This window comes from Ovis aries, chromosome 4, assembly GCF_016772045.2.
Source record: "Ovis aries strain OAR_USU_Benz2616 breed Rambouillet chromosome 4, ARS-UI_Ramb_v3.0, whole genome shotgun sequence".
Lineage (NCBI taxonomy): Eukaryota > Metazoa > Chordata > Mammalia > Artiodactyla > Bovidae > Ovis > Ovis aries.
In genome coordinates, this window is record NC_056057.1 from 107,239,684 (window position 1) to 107,263,892 (window position 24,209).

At 45.8% G+C, this 24,209-nt stretch overlaps 3 gene segments (V, D, J or C); all 3 read left to right on the plus strand.

Moving 5' to 3' along the window:
• The first annotated feature begins 5,654 nt into the window (after positions 1 to 5,654).
• On the plus strand, positions 5,655 to 6,133 carry LOC121819519 (T cell receptor beta variable 27-like). The segment is given in 2 exon segments: positions 5,655 to 5,703; positions 5,829 to 6,133. Coding segments are annotated over 2 exon segments (354 nt in total).
• Positions 6,134 to 11,527: 5,394 nt separating this feature from the next.
• Positions 11,528 to 12,292, plus strand: LOC121819520 (T cell receptor beta variable 28-like). The segment is given in 2 exon segments: positions 11,528 to 11,589; positions 11,925 to 12,292. Coding segments are annotated over 2 exon segments (411 nt in total).
• A 6,789-nt stretch (positions 12,293 to 19,081) lies between these two features.
• Positions 19,082 to 21,281, plus strand: LOC121819521 (T cell receptor beta variable 29-1-like). The segment is given in 3 exon segments: positions 19,082 to 19,211; positions 19,472 to 19,840; positions 20,213 to 21,281. Coding segments are annotated over 3 exon segments (429 nt in total).
• The last annotated feature ends 2,928 nt before the right edge of the window (positions 21,282 to 24,209 follow it).

Consider the following 24,209-nt stretch of genomic DNA (forward strand, 5'->3'; position numbering starts at 1 on the left):
CAGGACCAATCTCCTTCAGAATGGACTGGTTGGATCTCCTTGCAGTCCAAGGGACTCTCAAGAGTCTTCTCCAACACCACACTTCAAAAGCATCAATTCTTCGGCACTCAGCCTTCTTCACCGTCCAACTCTCACATCCATACATGACCACAGGAAAAACCATAGCCTTGACTAGACGGACCTTTGTTGGCAAAGTAATGTCTCTGCTTTTGAATATACTAATCTAGGTTGGTCATAACTTTTCTTCCAAGGAGTAAGCGTCTTTTACTTTTATGGCTGCAGTCACCATCTGCAGTGATTTTGGAGCCCCCTCCCCCCCCCCCAGGTAAATAAAGTCTGACACTGTTTCCACTGTTTCTCCATCTATTTCCCATGAAGTGATGGGACCAGATGTCATGATCTTCCTTTTCTGAATGTTGAGCTTTAAGCCAACTTTTTCGCTCTCCTCTTTCACTTTCATCAAGAGGCTTTTTAGTTTCTCTTCACTTTCTGCCATAAGGGTGCTGTCATCTGCATGTCTGAGGTTATTGATATTTCTCCTGGCAATCTTGATTCCAGCTTGTGTTTCTTCCAGTCCAGCGTTTCTCATGATGTACTCTGCATAGAAGTTAAATAAGCAGGGTGACAATATACAGCCTTGACGTACTCCTTTTCCTATTTGGAACCAGTCTGTTGTTCCATGTCCAGTTCTAACTGTTCCATGTCCAGTCCATCCTAAAGGAAATCAATCCTGAATATTCATTGGAAGGACTGATGCTGAAACTGAAATTCCAATACTTTGACCACCTGATGCAAAGAACTTACTCATTTGAAAAGACCATGATACTGGGAAAGATTGAAGTTGGGAGGAGGAGGGGATGACAGAGGATGAGATGGTTGGATGGCATCACCGACTCAATGGACATGAGTTTGAGTAAACTCTGGGAATTGGTGATGGACAGAAGCCTGGTGTGCTGTAGTCCATGGTGTTGCAAAGGGTCAGACACAACTGAGTGAATGAACTGAACTGAACTGAAAATTGAATACTGTAACACCAATTAAAAGAAAACTCAAGTAAGATCATGTATAAAATAAAGAACTAATGAAAACATACTCTATAGCACAGAGAACTCTACTTAATGCACTGTGGTGACCTGAATGTGGAGGAAGTCCAAAAGGAAGGGGACGTGTGTATATATATGGCTGACACACTTTGCTGCACAGCAGAAAGTAGCACAGCATTTTAAAGCAACTATACGCCAATAAAAATTTATTTTAAAAAGAAAACTCTATACAAATATCTCTCACTAGATTTTTGAAGGTTAATCATATAGCATAGGAATATATACAAGATAGAGTGATTTCCTCAGAATCGAAAATAGCTTCAGTTCAGTTCAGTCACTCAGTCGTGTCCGACTCTTTCTGACCCCATGAATAGCAGCATGCCAGGCCTCCCTATCCATCACCAACTCCCAGAGTTTACTCAAACTCATGTCCATTGAGTCAGTGATGCCATCCAGCCATCTCATCCTCTGGCGTCCCCTTCTCCTCCTGCCCCCAATCCCTCCCAGAATCAGGGTCTTTTCCAATGAGTCAACTCTTCGCATCAGGTGGCCAAAGTACTGGAGTTTCAGCTTTAGCATCAGTCCTTCTAAAGAACACCCAGGACTGATCTCCTTTAGAATGGACTGGTTGGACCTCCTTGCAGTCCAAGGGACTCTCAAGAGTCTTCTCCAACACTGCAGTTCAAAATCATCAGTTCTTTAGCACTCAGCTTTCTTCACAGTCCAACACTCACATCCATACATGACCACTGGAAAACCCATAGCCTTGACTAGATGGACCTTTGTCAGCAAAGTAATGTCTCTGCTTTTGAATATGCTATCTAGGTTGGTCATAGCTTTCCTTCCAAGGAGTAAGCATCTTTTAATTTCATGGCTGCAGTCACCAGAAGTAAAATAGGATTTGAAGGGTGGTGAAAATTCTGTAGTCTGTTTCTATACTCAAGATCATCCAGAGGTTAAAAAAAAAATGCTGTGTATTTAAAGGGACAAATGTGTTCTACTTGCAGGGATTTTAAAGAGATATTTCCTCAATTGGGTAGAGGCAAGCATGATTATTATTGTCAAGAGATTGTCAGCCAGGAGGAAGATGAGAGATGCTGCAGGGTTTACTAAGCAGAGCCCCAGAGAGGAGGCTGAGAGCAATTACTGAAGAGGCTCAGGGGAAGACAGAAAGAAATGGACAGTGCTGAGTAACAGGTGTTACATTAAAGTGCAGAAGATGGAGGGGCCAATTCGGAGATCCTGGACATCTCAAGGGTTCTCTTTTCTTCTCACTGCCTCTGTTAAGGACAAGGGAGCCTGGCCCATACTGGGGAACTGGAGTTCCCAAAACTCTTGAGTGTGTTGGCCTTGGGAAGGAGCAATCAGAAGGAAGTTCTGAGAAGGAAGGGCGAGGAGGTATAGGAACTGGTTCCTAGTACAAGGATATGGGGGACTCAGGTCAACAGCATCACTTCAGTGTCCTCTTTGATGATGAGAAAGAAGAAATCAGAGCAGCTTCACAGTCAATAGGACAGGGATGGGGGAAGAAGCATGTATCTGAGAGTGAATTAGCTCATGGCTTGGGAGGAATATAGAAGCAGCTGCCTCCTAAATATTGGGTTAATTTAATATAGGAAGTGCTTGGGATAAACTATAAATCTCTGAGTACTGTAACTGTCCACCTCTATGGTGAAACTTATATGCAGGTCAGGAAGCAACAGTTAGAACTGGACATGGAACAACAGACTGGTTCCAAATAGGAAAAGGAGTGCATCAAGGTTGTATATTGTCACCCTGCTTATTTAACTTCTATGCAGAGTACATCAAGAGAAACACTGGGCTGGAGGAATCACAGCTGGAATCAAGATTGCTGGGAGAAGTATCAATAACCTCAGATATGCAGATGACACCACCCTTATGGCAGAAAGTGAAGAGGAACTAAAAGCCTCTTGATGAAAGTGAAAGAGGAGAGTGAAAAAGTTGGCTTAAAGCTCCACATTCAGAAAACAAAGATCATGGCATCTGGTCCCATCACTTCATGGGAAATAGATGGGGAAACAGTGGAAACAGTGTCAGACTTTATTTTTGGGGGGCTCCCAAATCACCGCAGATGGTGACTGCAGCCATGAAATTAAAAGACGCTTACTCCTTGAAAGGAAAGTTATGACCAACATAGATAGCATATTCAAAAGCAGAGACATTACTTTGCCAACAAAGGTCTGCCTAGTCGAGGCTATGGTTTTTCCTGTGGTCATGTATGGATGTGAGAGTTGGACTGTGAAGAAGGCTGAGCGCCGAAGAATTGATGCTTTTGAACTGCGGTGTTGGAGAAGACTCTTGAGAGTCCCTTGGGCTGCAAGGAGATCCAACCAGTCCATTCTAAAGGACATCAGCCCTGGGATTTCTTTGGAAGGAATGATGCTAAAGCTGAAACTCCAGTACTTTGGCCACCTCATGTGAAGATTTGACTCACTGGAAAAGACTGTGATGCTGGGAGGGATCGGGGGCAGGAAGAGAAGGGGACGACAGAGGATGAGATGGCTGGATGGCATCGATGGACGACTGACTCGATGGATGTGAGTCTGAGTGAACTCTGGGAGCTGGTGATGGACAGGGAGGCCTGGAGTGCTGCGATTCATGGAGTCGCAAAGAGTCGGACATGACTGAGCGACTGAACTGAACTGAATGGTTTTGAAAGTACCATGGAATTTGGAAAATCCAATGGATAAAAGTATAAATACATAGTGAGTTTATCTTTGTGAATGTAGACAAACTGGAAAATTTGGAAAGATGCAATTTGGAATGATAAGGTTTCCTTATAATACAAAATTATTTACTTGAGGCAGGTTCATGAGAACTAAAACTACTTTTTCCCCCCTTCGAGAACACTTGTACCCATATCTAGGATATGGAGGACTGCCTAGGACTGAAGGAGAGCCAGTTTTGCTCCCCACCATCTTTTCCAAAAGGAATGGCACAGGGCTGGTGGCCCAGTGGTTGAGAATTCACCTTGCAATGCAGGGGCCACCGGTTCGATACCTTGTCTGGGAAGATCCCACGTGGCGTGGGGCAATTAAGCCTGTGGACCACAGCTACTGAAGCCTGTGTGCCCCTAGAGCCCGTGCTCCATGACAAGCAAAGCCACCACAGCGAGAAGCCTGAGCATTGCAACAAAGACCCAGTGCAGCCAAAAAAAATAATATTTTTTTAAGGAATGGCACAGAAATAGAAAAAGAAAGAAGACTCCTCTTTAGAGCAGAGTTAATGTCATGACAGCAGCTGCATCTCCCTTATTCATATGGAATAGGGACTGTTGGCCCTGAACTCACTCCACCATGAAGGGGACTGCGGGCAAGAAAGCCATCTCTGAAGTTTGAGATGAGGACCCATTTCTTGCCTGGAGATGACAGTGATTCAGCAAAGCTCTGGCTGTGGCTGAAGCAATTAGGAGGATGGGGCAGTGTCTTTCCTTCTCTTCCTGCCCAAGAATACTTTGGTTCCAGCAAAGCTCAAGAAAATCTCAAAGGTGTTCAATGCAAGGAAATATTCTCAGCAATCCCAGGAAAGTCACCTCAATGCAGGAAGGACATTGAGTCCTGGAAAGGGGGCGATATGTGAGTGGCTGGAGGAGCTAAGAAGATGGTACGACACCCCAGTTATAGGCAGAGCTCCCCGTGACTGCGATCCAGAGCAGAGAACACAGCCTGGCTACAATGCAGTACCCAGCGACAGAATCCTCCCATGTGGAGCCCCATCTGGAGACCACAAACCAGGAAAGCCACACCCCACAAGCAGCAAAGAAACTGAACTGGCTGGTAAAAGTAAGAGGTTATTGAAGAAGACAGATCTCTTCTCTGCCTTTCACAGCCCCCATAAAAAGAGAGAAAAGAGAAGGAAGAAAGATCCATCTAACACCAGCCTTGAGAAAAGAAGTTACTTATATAGTTGCTGTTGTGACCACATGGACTTCAGCACGCCAGGCTTCCCTGTCCTTTACCATCTCCCAGAGTTTGCCCAAACTCATGTCCATTGAGTCAATGATGCCAACTTAGACTGGCTACTACTAAATTTAATCTGCCAATGAGAAAAGAGCCCCGAGTCTAGGATCTTGAAATGAATACAGATTGATAAAATAACCCATGAAGTGGATTTGGCTAAGTTTTTACACAGGAGATACTTTCAAAAGGTCGTGGCTGAAAATCACACCAATGGATAGTCAAAGATAGGAATAATCTTGGAATTTTTTCCTACAGAGTAGAAATGAGAACTTCGAGGTAGAAAAACTGTTGCTTTGATGATAGTGGAAGTTTCATGTACTCACATTTCTAAGTGATGATCAAATATGTTATACCAATTTTCATGATAAAGATATAAAAATACAGAAATATTTTTCAACTTTGACAAGAGTGTGCTAATAAGAAGATGTTAAATGGATAGAAACCAGCAGTCTCAGAGGAGGGCAAGGAAAATGCCAGTGACTGCAAGCCTTGCCAGCCCACATTGGCCAGGACCTGTAAGGAAATGGGAGGGGCTGCTCTCCTGAAAATGAGGGTCAAGTAACTGCAGAGAGACATCACAGATACCAACTAGGGCCCACAGGGCAGGCAGTTGTGCCTGAGTGACGCTGCCATGGGCCCCCGGCTCCTGGGCTGTGTCCTGTTTTGTTTCCTGGGAGCAGGTGAGTCCCAGACCCATGGGCAAGCCTTGGCTGTATCTTGCCGGTTTGAGCTCAAGTCCTTCCATGAAGGTTGCAGCACCGGGTGCCTCCTCAGCTTTCTCTTGCTCTACCTCCTTCCTCCACAGGCCCCCTGGAAGCCGATGTGACCCAGAGCCCAAGACACTGCATCACAGAGACCAGAAAGAGGGTGACATTGACTTATTCTCAGAATATGAACCACGATGTGATGTACTGGTATCGACAAGACCCAGGGCTGGGTCCAAAGCTGATCTACTTTTTAAGGAATGTTGGCTTTGTTGAAAAGGGAGATATCTCTGATGGATATACTGCCTCTCAAGAAGAGAAACCAAACTTTCCCCTGATCTTGGAGTTGACCAGCACCAACCAGACCTCCTTGTACCTCTGTGCCAGCAGTGAATCCACAGCATGACATAGCCAGCTGCTCTCTGCACAAAAAGGGCAGCCACAAGAGAGAGGAGGCTCCTCTCTTGGGAGGCCCAACCCAGCCAAGGGGACAAACTTCCCCACCATCAGAGACCCCAGGAGTCCTCCCCTGCCTCCCCAGCTTTGGGGACTCTGAGCAAGGCAGCCCCTAGGCAATGTGTCCCCCTCTTACTTCCAGTACCCACGAGCTTTTCAAAGTGCAGGCAGAACACGCTCCCTGTGTGAAGTCTAGCACCAAGGGTAAAGAATTTCTCTCCTAGAAAAGGAATTTTATGCATACTGCAACCCTTCCTCCTTGCTGAGCTTCACTGTAGCCAAAACTGAAGATTTCATTTTCAGCTGAATCACTTAACCAAATTTCAATCTCACCTTCCAGGACCTATTCCTGGAGGTTTTGACACTTGGGGAGAATAACACACCTGAGTTGTTAACTAAATCTAATATCTCTCCCATTTCCCTCATCTCCGCAAGTGGTCTGCCATCCAGCCAAACGCACAAGCCAGAGATGTAGCAGTCGTCCTCACCATCTCAGACATACTCTCCCTCCACACTTAATCCACCACCATTGCCTGCACGCTTCTTAGTATTAAATTCCTTGCAAATTTTACTAATTTTTCTAATCTCACTGATAACACTGTGATCTGATATGTGCTCCCCCACCACCTTCCAATGTGCTCCCTGCCCCCACCCACAAACCACTCTGGAGCCTAAAACCCATCAGTGTCTTTCATTCACTTAAAGTTGCAAGTTTATGGTAGTTCACAAGCTTCTCAACACCCTCCAAGATGCAGTCTTTGCACCTATCTTCCTTCCTAATTGGGCTTCCCAGGTGGCACTAGTGGTAAAGAACCCACCTGCCAATGCAGGAGACATAGGAGATGCAGGTTTGATCCTGGGGTTCGGAAGATTCCCTGGAGGGAGGCATGGCAACCCACTCCAGTATTTTTGCCTGGGGAATCCCATGGACAGAGGAACCTGGTGGGCTACAGTCCACAGGGTCTCAAAGAGTTGGACACAACTGAAGTGACTTAGCATGCACGCATGCACTTTCCTAACTGGAGAAGGAAATGGCAACCCACTCCAGTACTCCTGCCTGGGAAACCCCATGGACAGAGGAGCCTGGTGGGCTACCGTTCATGGGGTCACAAGAGTTAGACACGACTGAGGGACTAAACCACCACCTTCCTAAGAGGAACGTCCTCTTTCAGTTACCACACCTGCTTTCCATTCAAGGAGACAGAGTCCACCTCCCTCAGGTCCTCAAATGTGTCCTACGCTGACTCACTCTTGGATCTTCACCAGTAATGTTCACTCTTCCAGAGCCCTCTTCCTTTCCCTCTCTACCTGGACACCTAGCTGATGATTTCTCCGCATACCAATCCAGAAGTCTTTTCCTCCAGGGAGTTTTCCTCGAATCCCTGATGGGATTATTTTCTCTGCTATGTGCTCTAGTAAAGTGAAGTCACTCAGTCGTGTCTGACTCTTTGTGACCCAATCGACTCTAGCCGACTAGGCTCCTCCTTCCATGGGATTTTCCAGGCAAGGGTACTGCAGTGGGTTGCCATTTTCTTCTCCAGAGGATCTTCCCAACTCAGTGATCAAACCCAGGTCTCCTGCATTGCAGGCCGACACTTTACCGTCTGAGCCACTAGGGAAGCGCTCTAAAGACAGCCTAAACTATCATTCTCAGGGCAATTAACACACTCCATTGTTTGCTATTTAAAATTTATATGAATAAAGGCAAAGTCAACGAGAGCAGGGACTGTGCCTATACTGGTTCCTCTTTTCCCTGTACTTACCAGAGTGCCTGAAAGGAGTCCTGTTATATGCATAAAGGAACTGGTCTTCTTTTCAATCATCTTCCCAATACTTCTCCAACTTGTCCAGGATCTAAGTCCCCTGCAAAGTCCTCTCCCACACCTACCTTGGGGAAATGCCAGGGTTTCCACCTGGGCACGTAAACAAGATAAAGCATGTCCTCTGGTAGATTTATTTTTCCTCTACTGCAGCCCCCGTTTACTCTGTGCTATGTCACCAACAAGGCTGTTGCCTCTCTTGGGTACCACTGTATCCATTGGATTCTTTTCTGTTGAGCCCTAAAATACCTGTCAGCCACTGCAGATGCTTCAGCTTTGTGGCTCAATACAGCAGACCCTATTATTGTTCCCAGTGGGTTCCATCATCACGCCCAGGTAGAATTTCCTGCTGAGTGGCACCTCTATTGATGAAAATACAAGAAAAAGCCTTTGGCTCAACCTTTTCTTTGTCAGTGCTGAAGGGGCAAGACTACAGATCTATGTCTTGATCGTCAACGTCTTACTGAGATTTTAGCACACAGTTTCGTTCAATTACATACATTCCAACCGTTAAAGTAATAGTTTTAACTTGAAGCAAGGGAAGGCAGAGGACCTCGTCAAAGACACAAATTCAGGCAGTAAAACCCAGCTGAGCTTAGAATCTGCTCATCTTTTCAAGAACTATGGCTATATTACTGGGTAAGTTTATCCTGCCAGGCTCCATGCCTACCCTTACTTCAAGGTGAGTTCTCTCCTGGGAATTATCACACGCTGTCATATACAGAGACTTCCACGGGACCATTCTCTCTTTTTTCCAAGACTTACCCAAGGTATTGATGAACTACTAAAGTTGTTGCTGTTTAGGTCCAAGCTGGATTATACCTTTTATTATGGCTGTGCTGTGTTCAGCCATGTCTGTAGTACCCTAGGCAAGAATACTGGAGTGGCTTGCCATGTCCTTCTCCAGGGGATCATTCTCACCTGGGGACTGAACCCCCACGTCTCCTGCACTGGCAGGCTAATTCTTTACCACTGGTGCCACCTGGGAAGCCCCACTTTTATTATATTCTCAATATAAATAGAATTATACTAATTAAATCAAAGATGTCAGTGGAGACTGACACCCAAAGATTGCCTCCTGTGAAATAGAGTCTATATCCAATAACCTACTCTTAGTTCATGGAAGTCATCACAAGTGAACCCTATCTCTTGAGAGACTCTGAGACAATGATGTCTACAGACCCCTTTGCACTTATATAGAATCCACAAACCCAGTGCCCTCCATTGTATCAGAGCCTGGAGCTGCTGCTGCTGCTGCTAAGTCACTTCAGTCATGTCCGACTCTGTGCGACCCTTTGGACAGCAGCCCACCAGGCTCCTCCATCCACAGGATTCTCCAGGCAAGAATACTGAAGTGGGCTGAGCCTGGAGCTGGCATACCATTATTCTTGACTTAGACCTGCCCTCGGGCACTAGTTTTCTCTTTGTTCCTAGGACCAGGAGAGTTCTAATTTAAACTGTTCCTTAAAGGAATTCAGTCTTGGTCTTCCTTAAGGAATCTTTTTCTGGTGCCTAATCTCTACCTCAAATAACTGCTCACATGTTAAAGAAATATCTACAGAATTGGGTGGATATTTAGAGCTAAAACATGCTATGGCCTGGATGTTTATTTTCCCCCTCTATCCGGAATTTATGTTGAAATTCTAATTGCAAATGTGATGATATTGGGGGTGCGGCCTTTGGGAGATGATTCCTGTATGCTTAGTCACGCAGTCGTGTCTGACTCTTTGCAGCCCCATGGACTGTAGCCCGCCAGGCTCCTCTGTCCGTGAAGATTCTCCAGGCAAGAATGCCGGAGGGGGTTGCCATGCCCTCTGCCAGGGGATCTTCCCGACCCAGGGATCGAGCCCAGGTCTCCCTCGCTGCAGATGGATCCTTTAATGGCTGAGTCATCAGGGATGCCCAGGGAGATGATTAGGTCAAAAGAATGGAGCCCTCGTGGATGGAATTAATGCCCTTATAGAAGAAAGCCCAGTGAGCTCCCCAGCCCACCCTCTAACCAAGTGAGGCTGCAAGAAGTCTACAACCAGAAAAGAGCACCCACCAATAATGCAAGCACCCTGATCTCAGACTTCCAACCTCCAGAACTGTGGGAAATAATTTCTGTAGCTTATAAGCTACCCAGTCTGAGGTTCTGTTAAAGCAGCCAGACTAAGGCAGAACACTACCCGTGATCTGTTTTCTTAATTTTTCGTTCACTCACTGTCAATGTAGACTACTATTTCTGTATTTTTGCATTAAATCAATTTTTTCCAGTATTCCATTCTTTTTCTCTCTTCTCATTACTTTATGCCTTTTCTTGGAACAACATTATTATCAAGTTCATCACTTTAATAAAACTCTCTATTCTAACAACTATCAGATTCGGTATTCTAGTCAGTTACCTAATTTGAGCTTCAGCCCAACTTACACAACTTTCTACATGGTAATGTCACTTGAAATCTCCATTGGTACTTCAAACTCAATTTGCCATGTTCTACAAACTTAATCTTTCTGCCAGTCTTGATGAAAACGAATTCATTCAGTCTTTGAAGAGAAGGTCTTTAAAGCAGTAGTCCACGTTAAATGAGGTCACTGGGATGGGCCATCCGCCAATATATGGCTGGTGTCCTTACAAGAGGAAAAAATGAGGACACAGAGACACACAAAGAAGCAAGACAACATGAGGACAGGGGAGAAGACGGCCACCAGCCCTCCAAGGACAGAGGCCTCAGGAGAAACCAATCCACCGACACTTTGATCCTGAACTTCCAGCTTCCAGAACAGTGAGAAGATAAATTTCTGTTAATCGCCCCTTCTACGGAACTTTATTAAGGGAGCCTTAGCAAACTGGGAGGAGAAGGCAATGGCACCCCACTCTAGCGCTCTTGCCCGGAGAATCCCATGGATGGAGGAGCCTGGTAGGCTGTGGTCCATGGGGTTGCAAAGAGTCTGACATGACTGAGCGACTTTGCTTTCACTTTTCACTTTCACGCTTTGGAGAAGGAAATGGCAACCCACTCCAGTGTTCTTGCCTAAAGAATCCCAGGGATGGTGGAGCCTGGTTGGCTGCCGTCTATGGGGTTGCACAGAGTTGGACACGACTGAAGCAACTTAGCAGCAGCAGCAGCAAACTGAGAGAGCTCAGCACACAGGCCCTTGCTGTCTAGCACATACTGAATTCCAGACTCAGAGAAACACAGCAGTGCTCAGCATAAGCTATATTGTTTGTGCGAGCACTCTAGGTAAAATGAATCACAGCCACCAGCTATGAAATGGTGAGAACACTCCAGAAATTCAAGTTCCCAGGCCGACTGGGATCAAGCCAAATGCCAGCTTTGTAAGCAGGTCCTTCCACAGATCAGACAACGTTAACTTTTTTCTACACACATGCACACACACACGTAGCCCCACAAGGGAAAGGGCTGGCTTTCACTTTAGCACCTCCTGATTCTCTAGAATCTGAGTGGCTGAGGAACCGTGAGTTTGGGCGGGACCATGACTTCATAGCCCATTCTTCTGTAGCCTGGGTCTGGGAGAGGACCCTCTTGCCTTGAGCCTGCCATGGGAATCAGGCTCCTCTATGCCTTTTGCTTCCTGGGAGTAGGTGAGTCCAGAAAGTTGGTGGCAAACCCCTGTCCCATTGCTTCTAGACCCTGGATACAAGATTTTCCTCTCATCAAGCTTGCTGTGTGTGCCTGTATGCTTAGTCATGTCTGACTCTTTATTACCCCAAGGACTGTAGCCCACCAGGTTCCTCTGTCCATGAAATTTCCCAGGCAAGAATACTGGAGTGGGTTGCCATTTCCTTCTGCAGGGGATCTTCCCCAATCCAGGGATCAAACCCTGGTCTCCCGCACTGCAGGCAGACTCTTTACCACTGAGCCACCAGGGAAGCTTCCTGATGGCCTCTTTTTTCACCTCCTCCATCCTCCTTCACAGGCCTCATGGATGCACAAGTAACCCAAACTCCAAGATATCTGGTCAAAAGGAGGGGAGAGAAAGTTTTGATAGAATGTATGCAGAACATGGACCATGAGAGAATGTTCTGGTACCGACAAGACCCAGCTCTGGGGCTGCGGCTGCTCCATTTCTCAATCAATGTTGACTTGCTTGAGGAAGGAGATGTGCCCTATGGGTACAGCGTCTCCAGAACGAAGAAGAAGAGCTTCTCTCTGACCCTGGAGTCTGCCACCACCAACCAGACGTCTATGTACCTCTGCGCCAGCAGTGAATCCACAGCGCGGCACGGCCACATCCTCTCTGCACAAAAAGGGCAGATGCAGGAAGCAGGGTGGGGGGGACCCTGAGTCAGGGCCCGAGTTATGCTGCTTCTACAGCACGTGAGTGCCCTTTAGAAGAAAGGCAGACAGTGGGAGGGACCAAGCCCACAGCCACACTTCTTGGCCAGGGCAGCACAGGCTAGTTTTTAAGCCCCTGTCACCACCCTTCTCCAAGTAAGGGGCCGTTCTGGAGTGGACCTGCCCAATCTTCTATGTTGTTCCCAACCTAAAGTCACGAAACTCGACCCACACCGGGAGGACTCCTCTCTCAAATCCACACTAGGGAACTTCTCCCCTACCATTTTTTTTTTTTTTGATTAATGTATTTGTCTTTGAAATTCTATTTAAACTGTAAGGGTCTCAGGTTATAAAAAGTGGTGATGTAATTTTTAAACATTTATTTAGAATTTGTGCAAAGGCAAATTAGAGCCTCGTTGCTGTTGTGCTTGTGCCCATTCATATCTGACTCTTTGAGAACCCCCCGGGACTGTAGCCTGCCAGGCTTTTCCATCCGTGGAATTTACTAGGCAAGAATGCTGTGCACAGAAATGAAGACCGAGCACAGTCAAAAATAAATAAATAAAACGTTTAAAAATTATAGTTTAACATTAAAAAAATTTTTTATTGGAGTATAGCTGTTTATGCCCTCAGCTCAGTTCAGTTCAGTTCAGTCGCTCAGTCGTGCCCAACTCTTTGTGACCCCATGAATCCCAGCATGCCAGGCCTCCCTGTCCATCACCAACTCCCGGAGTTCACTCAGACTCACGTCCATCGAGTCCCTGATGCCATCCAGCCATCTCATCCTCTGTCGTCCCCTTCTCCTCCTGCCCCCAATCCCTCCCAGCATCAGAGTCTTTTCCAATGAGTCAACTCTTTGCATGAAGTGGCCAAAGTACTGGAGTTTCAGCTTTAGCATCATTCCTTCCAAAGAAATCCCAGGGCTGATGTCCTTTAGAATGGACTGGTTGGATCTCCTTGCAGCCCAAGGGACTCTCAAGAGTCTTCTCCAACACCACACTTCAAACGCATCAATTGTTCGGCGCTCAGCCTTCTTCACAGTCCAACTCTCACATCCATACATGACCACAGGAAAAACCAGAGCCTTGACTAGACAGACCTTAGTCAGCAAAGTAATGTCTCTGCTTTTGAATATGCTATCTAGGTTGGTCATAACTTTCCTTCCAAGGAGTAAGTGTCTTTTAATTTCATGGCTGCAGTCACCATCTGCAGTGATTTTGGAACCCAAAAGGATTAAGTCTGACACTGTTTCCACTGTTTCCCATCTATTTCCCATGAAGTGATGGGATCAGATGCCATGATCTTCGTTTTCTGAATGTTGAGCTTTAAGCCAACTCTTTCACTCTCCTCTTTCACTTTCATCAAGAGGCTTTTTAGTTCCTCTTCACTTTCTGCCATAAGGGTGCTGTCATCTGCATATCTGAGGTTATTGATATTTCTCCCGGCAATCTTGATTCCAGCTTGTGCTTCCTCCACTCCAGCGTTTCTCATGATGTACTCTACATATAACTTAAATAAGCAGGGTGACAATATACAACCTTGACGCACTCCTTTTCCTATTTGGAACCAGTCTGTTGTTCCATGTCCAGTTCTAACTATTGCTTCTTGACCTGCAGACAGATTTCTCAAGAGGCACATCAGGTGGTCTGGTATTCCCATCTCTCTCAGAATTTTCCACAGTTTATTGTGATCCACACAGTCAAAGGCTTTGGCATAGTCAATAAAGCAGAAATAGATGTTTTTCTGGAACTCTCTTGCTTTTTCCATGATCCAGCAGATGCTGGCAATTTGATCTCTGGTTCCTCTGCCTTTTCTAAAACCAGCTTGAACATCAGGAATTGGTTAAATCCTTTTTTTCCTTTCCTTTCCTATCCTCTTCCTTTTACTATACATTTGCTACCTGCTCAGTATCTTTGTTCTTTTAAAAAATACTTTTATGTTTGTGAACGCATGTAAGAATTAAAGATTTTAAAATTTAAAAAAATAAATTAATTTAAAAATACTTTTAAAATTTTTATTTGTTTCTTTATTCTGTTTTTTTTTTTTTTAATTTACTTTTGGCTGTCCTGTGTCTTCATTGCTGTGCAGCTTTTTCTAGTTGCTGCAGCCGAGGCTGCTCTCCGTTGCCATGTGCAGGGGTCTCCTGGTGGTGGCCTCTCTTGTTTCAGAGCTCGGGCTCTAAGCACATGAGCTTCAGTAGTGGCACGCAGGGGCCCTAGAACATGGCTCAGCAGTTGTGGCACACAGGCTCAGCTGCCCCGAGGCATGAGGGATCTTCCCAGACCAGGGATCCAAACTGTGTCCCCTGCATTGGCAGGAGAATTCTGAATCAGTGGACCACCAGGGAAGTCCTGAGTAGCTTTACTCTCCACTGAGGACAGTCACACATTGTCAGCCCTTCCTTGAGATGAACTTGATCAACCGTATGTGCTGATTCCAGAGAAGGTTTGGGGAATCCAAATTCTGTTCATTCAGCCTATAAAGGAAAACTGAGAAAAAGGAAACTTTCTCCACATTCTCTGAATGATCAGTAATGACTGAAAAGTTCTGAGAGAAGGAATAAGCTAGGATGCCGGAGGTCGTAAGAATTCGGTTGTATCTGAGGTCACAGAAGGGCTCCCTCACTTTCTCCCTCACCTCCAGGAAGAAGAGAGTTACTGCTGGAAGCTGACCTAGAAGAATGAGAAAAGCTTTTCCCAAAGGCCCTGCAACCTCTCATAGCGTCTCATCAGCCTGCATTATGTCTCATGTTCCTTCCTGAACCAGTTACAATCAGGTTATGATGGTTTTGATTTGCTGAAATGCATCCAGGTCTGTTCATGGAACAGGAAACAAGGTCAGAATTGCCTAACTTAATGGGCAGCATGGGAGACAGATAACTAATCAAACTTATCAGCATTCTCGTAGGCAGGAGACAGAGGAGATTTGTATTGCGTGGGTGACTAACAATCATGAGGGCTTCCCTGGTGTCTCAAACAGTAAAGAATCCACCTCAGTGCAGGGGGCCCAGGTTCAATCCCTGGGTCAGGAAGATCCCCTGGAGAAGGGAATGGTCACCCACTCCAGTACTCTTGCCTGGGAAATCCCATGGACAGAGGAGACTGGTGGGCTACAGTCCATGGGGTCGCAAAGAGTCGGACACAACTGAGCAGCTAACACACACACTCGCACAACAGTCATGAGTGCCGTCCCCCACATATCTCTGGCTTCCCCCCTTCCTGACACGTGATGGGATGGTACTTCCTGGCTTCTGGAGGTTGGGGCTAGGGCAGGGCATGAGACTTGTTGCCGAGAATGAGCGATAAGTACAAGGGACATGTTACTGCCAGGCCAGAAAGTTTTAGCAGCCAATGTAAGATTTCCAGACCTCTCTTTAGTTCTGCCTGAGAGATGACTGAGTTCTGGAGACGGTGGCTTCAGAGGGGCCATCGCCTTGCAGTCTCTGAGGCAGCTGCAGTCAAGGACTCAGACCCCTGGGCTGGCCATTGGGAATGACACATACGCACTATTGATGCTGTGTATACAATAGATAACTAATGAGAACCTGTCGTATACAGCACAGGGAACTCTACTTAATTGCACTGCGGGAAGGAAGCCCAAAGGGAGGAGATATGTACACTTACAGGTGATTCATTTTGCTATACAGTAGAAACAAACACTTCCTTGTAAAGCAACTATACTCCACTAAAAAACAATTTAAAATTTTTAATATTCTTTTTCAGGACTTCCCTGGTGTTTCAGTGGCTAAGACGCCACACTCCCAAGGCAGGGAGCTGGAGTTTGATCCCTGGTCAGGGAAATAGATCCTGCATGTTGCGTCTAAGAGTTCAAACAGCTCAACCAAGATCGAAGGTCCCATGGATTTCAACTAAGACTTGGAGCAGCCAGATAAATAATAAATACAGTTTTTTAAAATATACATTTTCCATAGTTTTGCATCCCTAGCCCTGGAACTGCATTCCTAGGTCTCTTTAGCTGAGGCCTTGGGCTTTGGGTGGAGGGTTTTCTCAGCCCCTCTGTCGAGGCCTCCTCCTAGGAGAAGGAGGGGGAATCCAGGGACAGTTTCCCCTCTAATTCAGCTCCAGGTGCTTCTAGATCCTAGCTCCTTCTCACAACCTCCTCCCCACCTCAGGGCCCAAAGAGTGTTTTGTCTGGAGCTCTCTCAACGGTGGGAAGACCCCAACTCCTGTACTGATCCACCTGACCCTTGAGCAGCACCTCATTACATCTGGGAAATGGAACAGGGAGTCAGGGCTTTCTCCCAGTTTAGATTCTTGCTTGTGCCCTCACAGGAAATCACTAGGCAATTGTCTGAAGAATTTAGGATTGCTAAAACAGAGAAAGACTGGGTTATTTTGGAAGAACGTTTGATATATTTGACCAAGAGATTTTAATGTAGTTAATGTTTCATGTCAATAAAAAAATTGGATTATTCTATACCTTTTACCTGGTGGCTCAGCTGGCAAAGAATCTGCCTGCAGTGAAGAGACTCTTGTTCAATTCCGTGGTCAAGAAAATCCACTGGAGAAGGGATAGGCTACCCATTCCAGTATTCTTGGGCTTCCCTGGTGGCTCAGATGGTAATCGGCCTGCAATGCAAGAGACCTGGGTTCAATGCCTAGGTTGGGAAAATCCCCTGGAGAAGGGAAAGGCTACATTCTCCTGTATTCTGACTTGGAGAATCCCATGAACTTTATAGATCATGGGGTCACAAAGAGTCAAACACAACTGAGTGACTTTCACTTCACATACCTTTTACCTGGATGCTACTTGGTGGGGTTTATTTGGAACTACTGTTTCTAGCATCTGCCACAGATGTAGAGGCAACACACACACACACACACACACACCACATAGAAAAGGGCTACTGGAATATTGTTATCCCTAACATACCACATTTCCTCCTTTTTTTTTTTTTAGTTCTTTATTTTTTATTTTATTTTTTTTACTTTACAATATTGTATTGGTTTTGCCATACATCAGCATGAATCCGCCACAGGTGTACATGTGTTCCCAATCCTGAACATCCCTTCCCATAACATCCCTCTGGGTCATCTCAGTGCACCAGTCCCAAACATCTTGTATCCTGCACCAAACCTAGACTGGCAATTCATTTCTTGTTTTTCACAGTTTTACTTTTCTAAAATATTGGCAAATCCTATAATCAATGTTTATTACTACTATAGTAGAATTAACCACCACCCCAAAACAATAAAAGTTATTTTAAAGTACATTGTACAATAGATGGCATCTTAGAATCAAAGAAATAAGTTAGTTTTGCAGGGATCTCTTTCTAGAGATCCCTCATTTCCTTTAGGGTATTAGGCCTATAGTTTTCAGTCATCCACCAGCTTCTACTCTACTAAGGCAGGAGTAACGGAATGTGAGACAACCTCTTGTGGGACCTATGCTAGCTTTTGAGCTTTGGTATCATGTACACATGGATCCATGTCCTGCTTCTGCGGCTTAGTCACAAATTATGTGAACTTGATTAGGTTACATAAACATCTTTGGGATGAGACGGTTGGATGGCATCACCGAATCAATGGAATGGACATGAGTTTGAGCAAGCTCCGGGAGATGGTGAAGGACAGGGAAGCCTGGAGTGCTGCAGCCCATGGGGTTGCAAGGAGTCGGTTACAACTGAGTGACTTAAATGAACTGAGCTAAATCTATAAACCTTCCCAATCTGTAAAATATGGGATCATAGTTGCCTAAGTAGCCTAATTTATAGATAGTCTGAAATGATACGTGTAAAACAGAGTAAGTGTTCAAAAATACTGGCTTAGCTTTTACCCAAGTGTTAAGCTGTTTCAGGAAGTTTCATGATAGAGGAAACAATTGAATGATGAAAATGGACCATAGCACTGTGGCCAAATTTTACAGACAGAGATCTGTCTTATAGTCCATAATGAGCTGCATTATAATAGAAGAAACCTTATTACAAATAGCCATTAAGTAAAGAGGAACCAGTTATGACTGAGATGACCAAAATGAGGAGGAGATGTGAAAGATGAGAGAGGTACAGTGCATTTAAATTGTGAATTAATAAATGAGAGAGGTGAGAAGAAAATAGATAATGAAGATGAACTTCTGAGCCTAGACAACAAGACAAGTGGGGGTACCATTTATTAAGAGGAATGAATTCAGAAACAGGACAGTTTACCAGAGTAGGTACCAGGGAAAGAAAAATCAGTTTGGAATAACCAAAATACTCAGCCAACGGTTGCAATCCTGAGTAATGTTACCCCAGTACTCTTGCCTGGAAAATCCCATGGATGGAGGAGCCTGGTGGGCTGCAGTCTGTGGGGTCGCTAAGAGTTGGACACGACTGAGCGACTTCACTTTCACTTTTCACTTTCATGCATTGGAGAAGGAAACGGCAACCCACTCCAGTGTTCTTGCCTGGAGAATCCCAGAGACAGGGGAGCCTGATGGGCTGCAGTCCATGGGGTCGCACAGAGTCGGACACGACTGAAGCGACTTAGCAGCAGCAGCAGCAGCAGCAGTAGTCTAAAATCCTACCTTTAGTTATCTGAGGTCAATACTGCATCCCATTCTTGCTTTATACCGAGGAGCAGAATATGCATGCGTGGAAAAAAAAAAAAAGAACATGAGTGGGGCTCAGCAATGATGGATGGGGAGTGGCGGAGGGTGGTGATGAGACCACAGTTGCAAGCTGGAAGACTCGTGAATAAAGATCCAGCCCAGGTGAAGAGCCACACAGCCCCACTAGGGGGCAGAAGAATCGTCTCCATTTCTGCAGAAACTAGGCTTCCTGCGACAGGCGAGGAACACAGTCAGCAGGGAAGCGCTACACGGTGGTAAAGGAAGAACTTGAATTTGATGCGTTAGTGCCTTTTCTCTGCGGAGAGGCAAGGCTGTCACCTAAAGATGTTGACTCTTCTGCTACTTCTCCTGGGACTGGGTACGGCCTTATCCCGGGGGAAATTTGGGGTGACTATGCATGCTGAGGAGTAGAGGGTCTGAGGCCCCCAGTCCGCGGATGGGAGCGATGTTCTATTAGGGAATCCTAACACAGTACTGCTGGAAGAACAAACCCAGAGTGGAGGCAGTGCTCCAGGGCTGCTGGGAGCTAAGGTGAGACTGGAGCAAATAGTAGGAGCCCCTCCTGCCTGGGGACAAGCTTGTCAGCTCTCACGGGTGTTTCTGTCTCTCTGGATCTAGGTTCTGTGTTCGGTGCTCTCCTCTCTCAAAAGCCAAGCAGGGCCATCCGTCAACGTGGGACCTCCATGATGATCGAGTGTCAGGTCGATAGCCAGCTCACCTTGATGTACTGGTACCGTCAGCTTCCAGGACAGAGCTTGGTGCTGATGGCTACTGCCAATCAGGGCTCCAAGGCTACTTACGAGAGTGGGTTCACTGAGGACAAGTTTCCCATTAGCCGCCCGAACCTGGCGTTCTCAACTCTGACTGTGAGCAACGCGAGCTCCGAAGATAGCAGCTCTTATTTCTGCAGTGCTGGAGACACAGTGCTGGGCACGGATCAAGGGTCTCAGCAAGAACCCCTCTCCCTCCCACCCAGCTCTCAGCCAGGTGAGCCTGAGAACCCTGGGAGGCAGGCTGGAGGGGGAAACCACAGAGGCAGCTGCCTGTGTGCTGGTGGGCGGGGTCGGCGTGAGTGGGTCGGCTGGGGATGAGGCGGGAACTGGGGGATCAGCTGGGGGACTTCATCCACAGACAGGAAGGGTGACTACTGAGGATAAAATTTCCAGAGGCGTGTTTAGAAATAGTAAAGACAATCAGATACAGTTTGCCTTCGAGTGGCAGAGTCAGAAATACCCTTTAAGTATTTTATCTCTGAACTATATTTAGCCTGTTCTCTATTAATATAGTTCAGAATGCACTTAGTCATATTTATATCATACTGGTCCATTACACTGATGGCATTTTGCTGATTGTTCTCAGCGAATGGGAATTACAAAGCCCTCTAGATGCCTTGGTATGATATATGGATGGCTGCTGCTGCTGCTGCTGCTGCTGCTGCTGCTGCTGCTGCTGCTGCTGCTGCTGCTGCTGCTGCTGCTGCTGCTAAGTTGCCTCAGTCGTGTCTGACTTTGTGCAACCCCATAGACGGCAGCCCACCAGGCTCCCCCGTCCCTGGGATTCTCCAGGCAAGAACACTGGAATGGGTTGCCATTTCCTTCTCCAGTGCATGAAAGTGAAAAGTGAAACAGAAGTCGCTCAGTCGTGTCCGACTCTTCGAGACCCCATGGACTGCAGCCTACCAGGCTCTGCAGACCTATGTAAATCTGCAAAAATTCAGGAATCTGCCCCCTTGGTGAGCTTCTGAGTAGTCCAGAGGTGTGAGATATGCTGGAAGGTCCTCCAAAGTGAGAGGCGAGCTGTTTCCAGACGTGGAGAAAGAGGCACAACGCTTCGTGGGACCCTTTGGATTTTGGAGTTAACATTTACTACCCTCGGGTATGCCACTCTGGTCCATTTACTATACAATCCGTAAGGCTGGGCCAGTGCAAAGCAGAGCTCGGTAGCAGAATGAGGCTATGATGGAAGCTTCTCAGCCACCAGGGTCATAAACCAAGCAGGCTCAGTTGTTCTTGAAGTGCCTGTGGCAGATATCAGTGCTCTGTAGAGCTCCTGACATTCCCCAGTGAGAATCATGAGGCTGACGCACAGAGCTCTGTGTCACGACTTACTCCCTTCTACCTGCCAATAACTATTTTCCCTTTGAAAAACTGCTCTTGGCTCTTTACTAAAGGCTTATCATGGCATTCAGACCTGGACGTCAGCAGACCTGCAAAACTGTAAAGTTGAAGACGGGCGGAGTATTCTGTTAGGAAGCAGAAAATGTATAATCAGGACCAAATTCCAGCACAGCTGGAAAGAGGCACAATTCAATTGCAAAAGCAAGTCCCAGTTTCATGATACATACTCCCATTGCACCCACACCTTACCCTCAGTCTGCAGTTCTGTGGGAATTTCCCTGTTCCCCAGTTGAAAAGCCAGGAGCCTGTTTTCTGGGTAGGCTTGCAGTTTATTCTGGAATCATCACTACATTTTAACACAAGTGTGGTTCAGAAAGGTGGTGGTGAAGGAAAATCTTCGCAAGGTCCAGAACTTCAGTCCTGAAGGATAGACCTAGCTTGTGTTCAGCTTCCTTTCACTGTCATCTAGACTCTAGCCATTCATTCACATTTCCCCCTGTTTTGCCTCTCTCTACTGTGTTAGGGGGTCATTCCTTTAGACTCTCTGTCCCGTTTACTGATTCACACCTCAGCTCCAATAACCTGTTTCACCTTCCAATCGACTTTTTAAACTTTATTTTCACTTCTAGGAAATCTACTTGGGTCTTTCACATGTATGAGCCATCATTTTTAAAAATTAACTAATTTTTGGCTGCACTGGGTCTTCATTGCTGCATGTGGGCTTTTTCTAGTTGCAGCGCGAGAGCTTCTCCTTGCAGTGGCTTCTCTTGTTATGAAGCCCAGGCTCTAAGGCATGCAGGCTTCAGTAGTTGCAGGGCGTGGGCTCAGTAGTTCTGGCCCATGAGCCCTAGAGCATGTCGTGAAGCATGGGCTTAATTGCTGCACTGCACGTGGGATCTTCCCAGACCAAGGGCTGAACCCATGTCCTCTGTACTGACAGCCAGATTCTTAACCACTGGGCCACAAGGGAAATCTGATGAGTAGGCATTCTTAAAGAACCTGGCTCCACATGCATTTTATTTCTCTAAGGATAGGTGGCACAGTGGTAAAGAATCCACCTGCCAATGCAGGAGACACGAGAGGCAGGTTCAATGCCTGGGTCAGGAAGATCCTCTGGAGTAGGAAATGGCAACCTACTCCAGTATTCTTGCCTGGGAACCCTCATGGACAGAGGAGTCTGGCTGGCTACAGTCCATGGGGTCGCAAAGAGCTGGACACGACTGAGCACTGAAGAAAATTAAACTTCTACTTGGAATTTTTATCTATTCATGCCAACCTCAGTTTTCTGGTGGTTTCTGCTGCCTCTCACTCAGAGTGGCTTATTTCTTATGCATTATGCAATTTGATATTATAAATTTATCATTGGGAATCCCCTAAATCTTGGAGTAAAGGTAGGCTTTCCAGGAAATATACATTTTTGGCTCTGTCAAGCAACTGGAATGCAATAGACGTGTTTTCTTTTGTAATTTTCAGTGTCCATCTTTATGGCCGTACGGAGTCTATGCAAAACCCCAGTGGGCTGACTACTCAGTGGCCATGAATATTCAGAGGAAACTATTTATAATCCTCCAGCCAAAGCCAAGACCAAGAAAAATAACAGTCCCTGTCCATTGCCTGAGAGGTTAGCTTTGTAGTTTCCCTTTCCCTAAGCGTGTGTTCTTCCTGCATCCTGGCTCGAGGAAGGAGCGACTCCCATCATGCTTCTAGGGCTACACAAGGTCCAGCAGGGCTCAGCCAGTTTCTACACATGCTGAGTCTCCTGGTCACCAGGATCCATATGAGCACCTGTTTGATCAAATGGATCAAAAATGCTGGCTGACCTGTTTCCTGCTCCACTTCCCTAGGAAGTGGGCAAATTCACCTACAGGTAAGCTTTGGACTGTGAGCCCCCTCCTACAGGATGGCAAAATTTTCTCCTAAGAAGCAGTAAAAACACCGTGGTTAGGAACTTGATCTCTGTCCTCAGGCAGACCTGAATTTAAAACTTGGCTCCCCTGCTTCATCACCAGGTGTAACCTTGAACAGGTTACACAATCTCATATTCATACATATAATATCCTCATGTATAAAATGAGGATAATAGTGACGCAAAAATACAAGGAAAGGGGTTTTCATAAGAGTGAGATGAAGTCATCCATGCAAACCACATAGCACTGTGCCTGGAAGAGACAAAACACACATTTTAATTAATATCTAAATTTATTTCTCACTGTGACACATGACATTTTACCATTAACAATTCCATCCTCAAGATTAAGTATTGCCCTCTCTGGGAAATTTTTATTTATTATTGTAACTGTTTCTCTTTAACTATTTCTTTGACAAAATTCATGCATAGTGTAAAAGACACATATTATTAAACTGAGGAAAATTAAAATCACTATTTAAATGAGATTAGATAATATGATATATATTTTATAATTCATTCTCTTCAGTTTAGTTCAGTTCGGTCGCTCAGTTGTGTCCAACTCTTTGCAACCCCATGAATCGCAGCACGCCAGGCCTCCCTGTCCATCACCAACTCCTGGAGTTCACTCAGACTCATGTCCATCAAGTCCCTGATGCCATCCAGCTATCTCATCCTCGGTTGTCCCCTTCTCCTGCCCCCAATCTCTCCCAGCATCACAGTCTTTTCCAATGAGTCAACTCTTCACATGAGATGGCCAAAGTACTGGAGTTTCAGCTTTAGCATCGTTCCTTCCAAAGAAATCCCAGGGTTGATCTTCAGAATGGACTGGTTGGATCTCCTTGCAGTCCAAGGGACTCTCAACAGTCTTCTCCAACACCACAGTTCAAAAGCATCAATTCTTCGGCTCTCAGCCTTCTTCACAGTCCAACTCTCACATCCATACATGACCACAGGAAAACCATAGCTTTGACTAGATGGACCTTAGTCGGCAAAGTAATGTCTCTGCTTTTGAATATACTATCTAGGTTGGTCATAACTTTTCTTCCAAGGAGTAAGCGTCTTTTAATTTCATGGCTGCAGTTCATTCTCTTAACCCAACAATATTTCATAAACGCCATGTCAAAAGAGCTTACCTTAACTTATAAGAATATTTCAGTGTATCGATGACCCTCCTTTAAATACAACTTTTTACATTAAAATTAATACCAAGGTGAAGCATCCATATGCCAGATGATAGGGTAATTTAATTTAAAAAGCAGTCATTGTAGGTGTGAATTTATTTCTCTCTCTCTTTGTTTTTTTTGCTGTGCCATGCAGCCTATGGAATCTC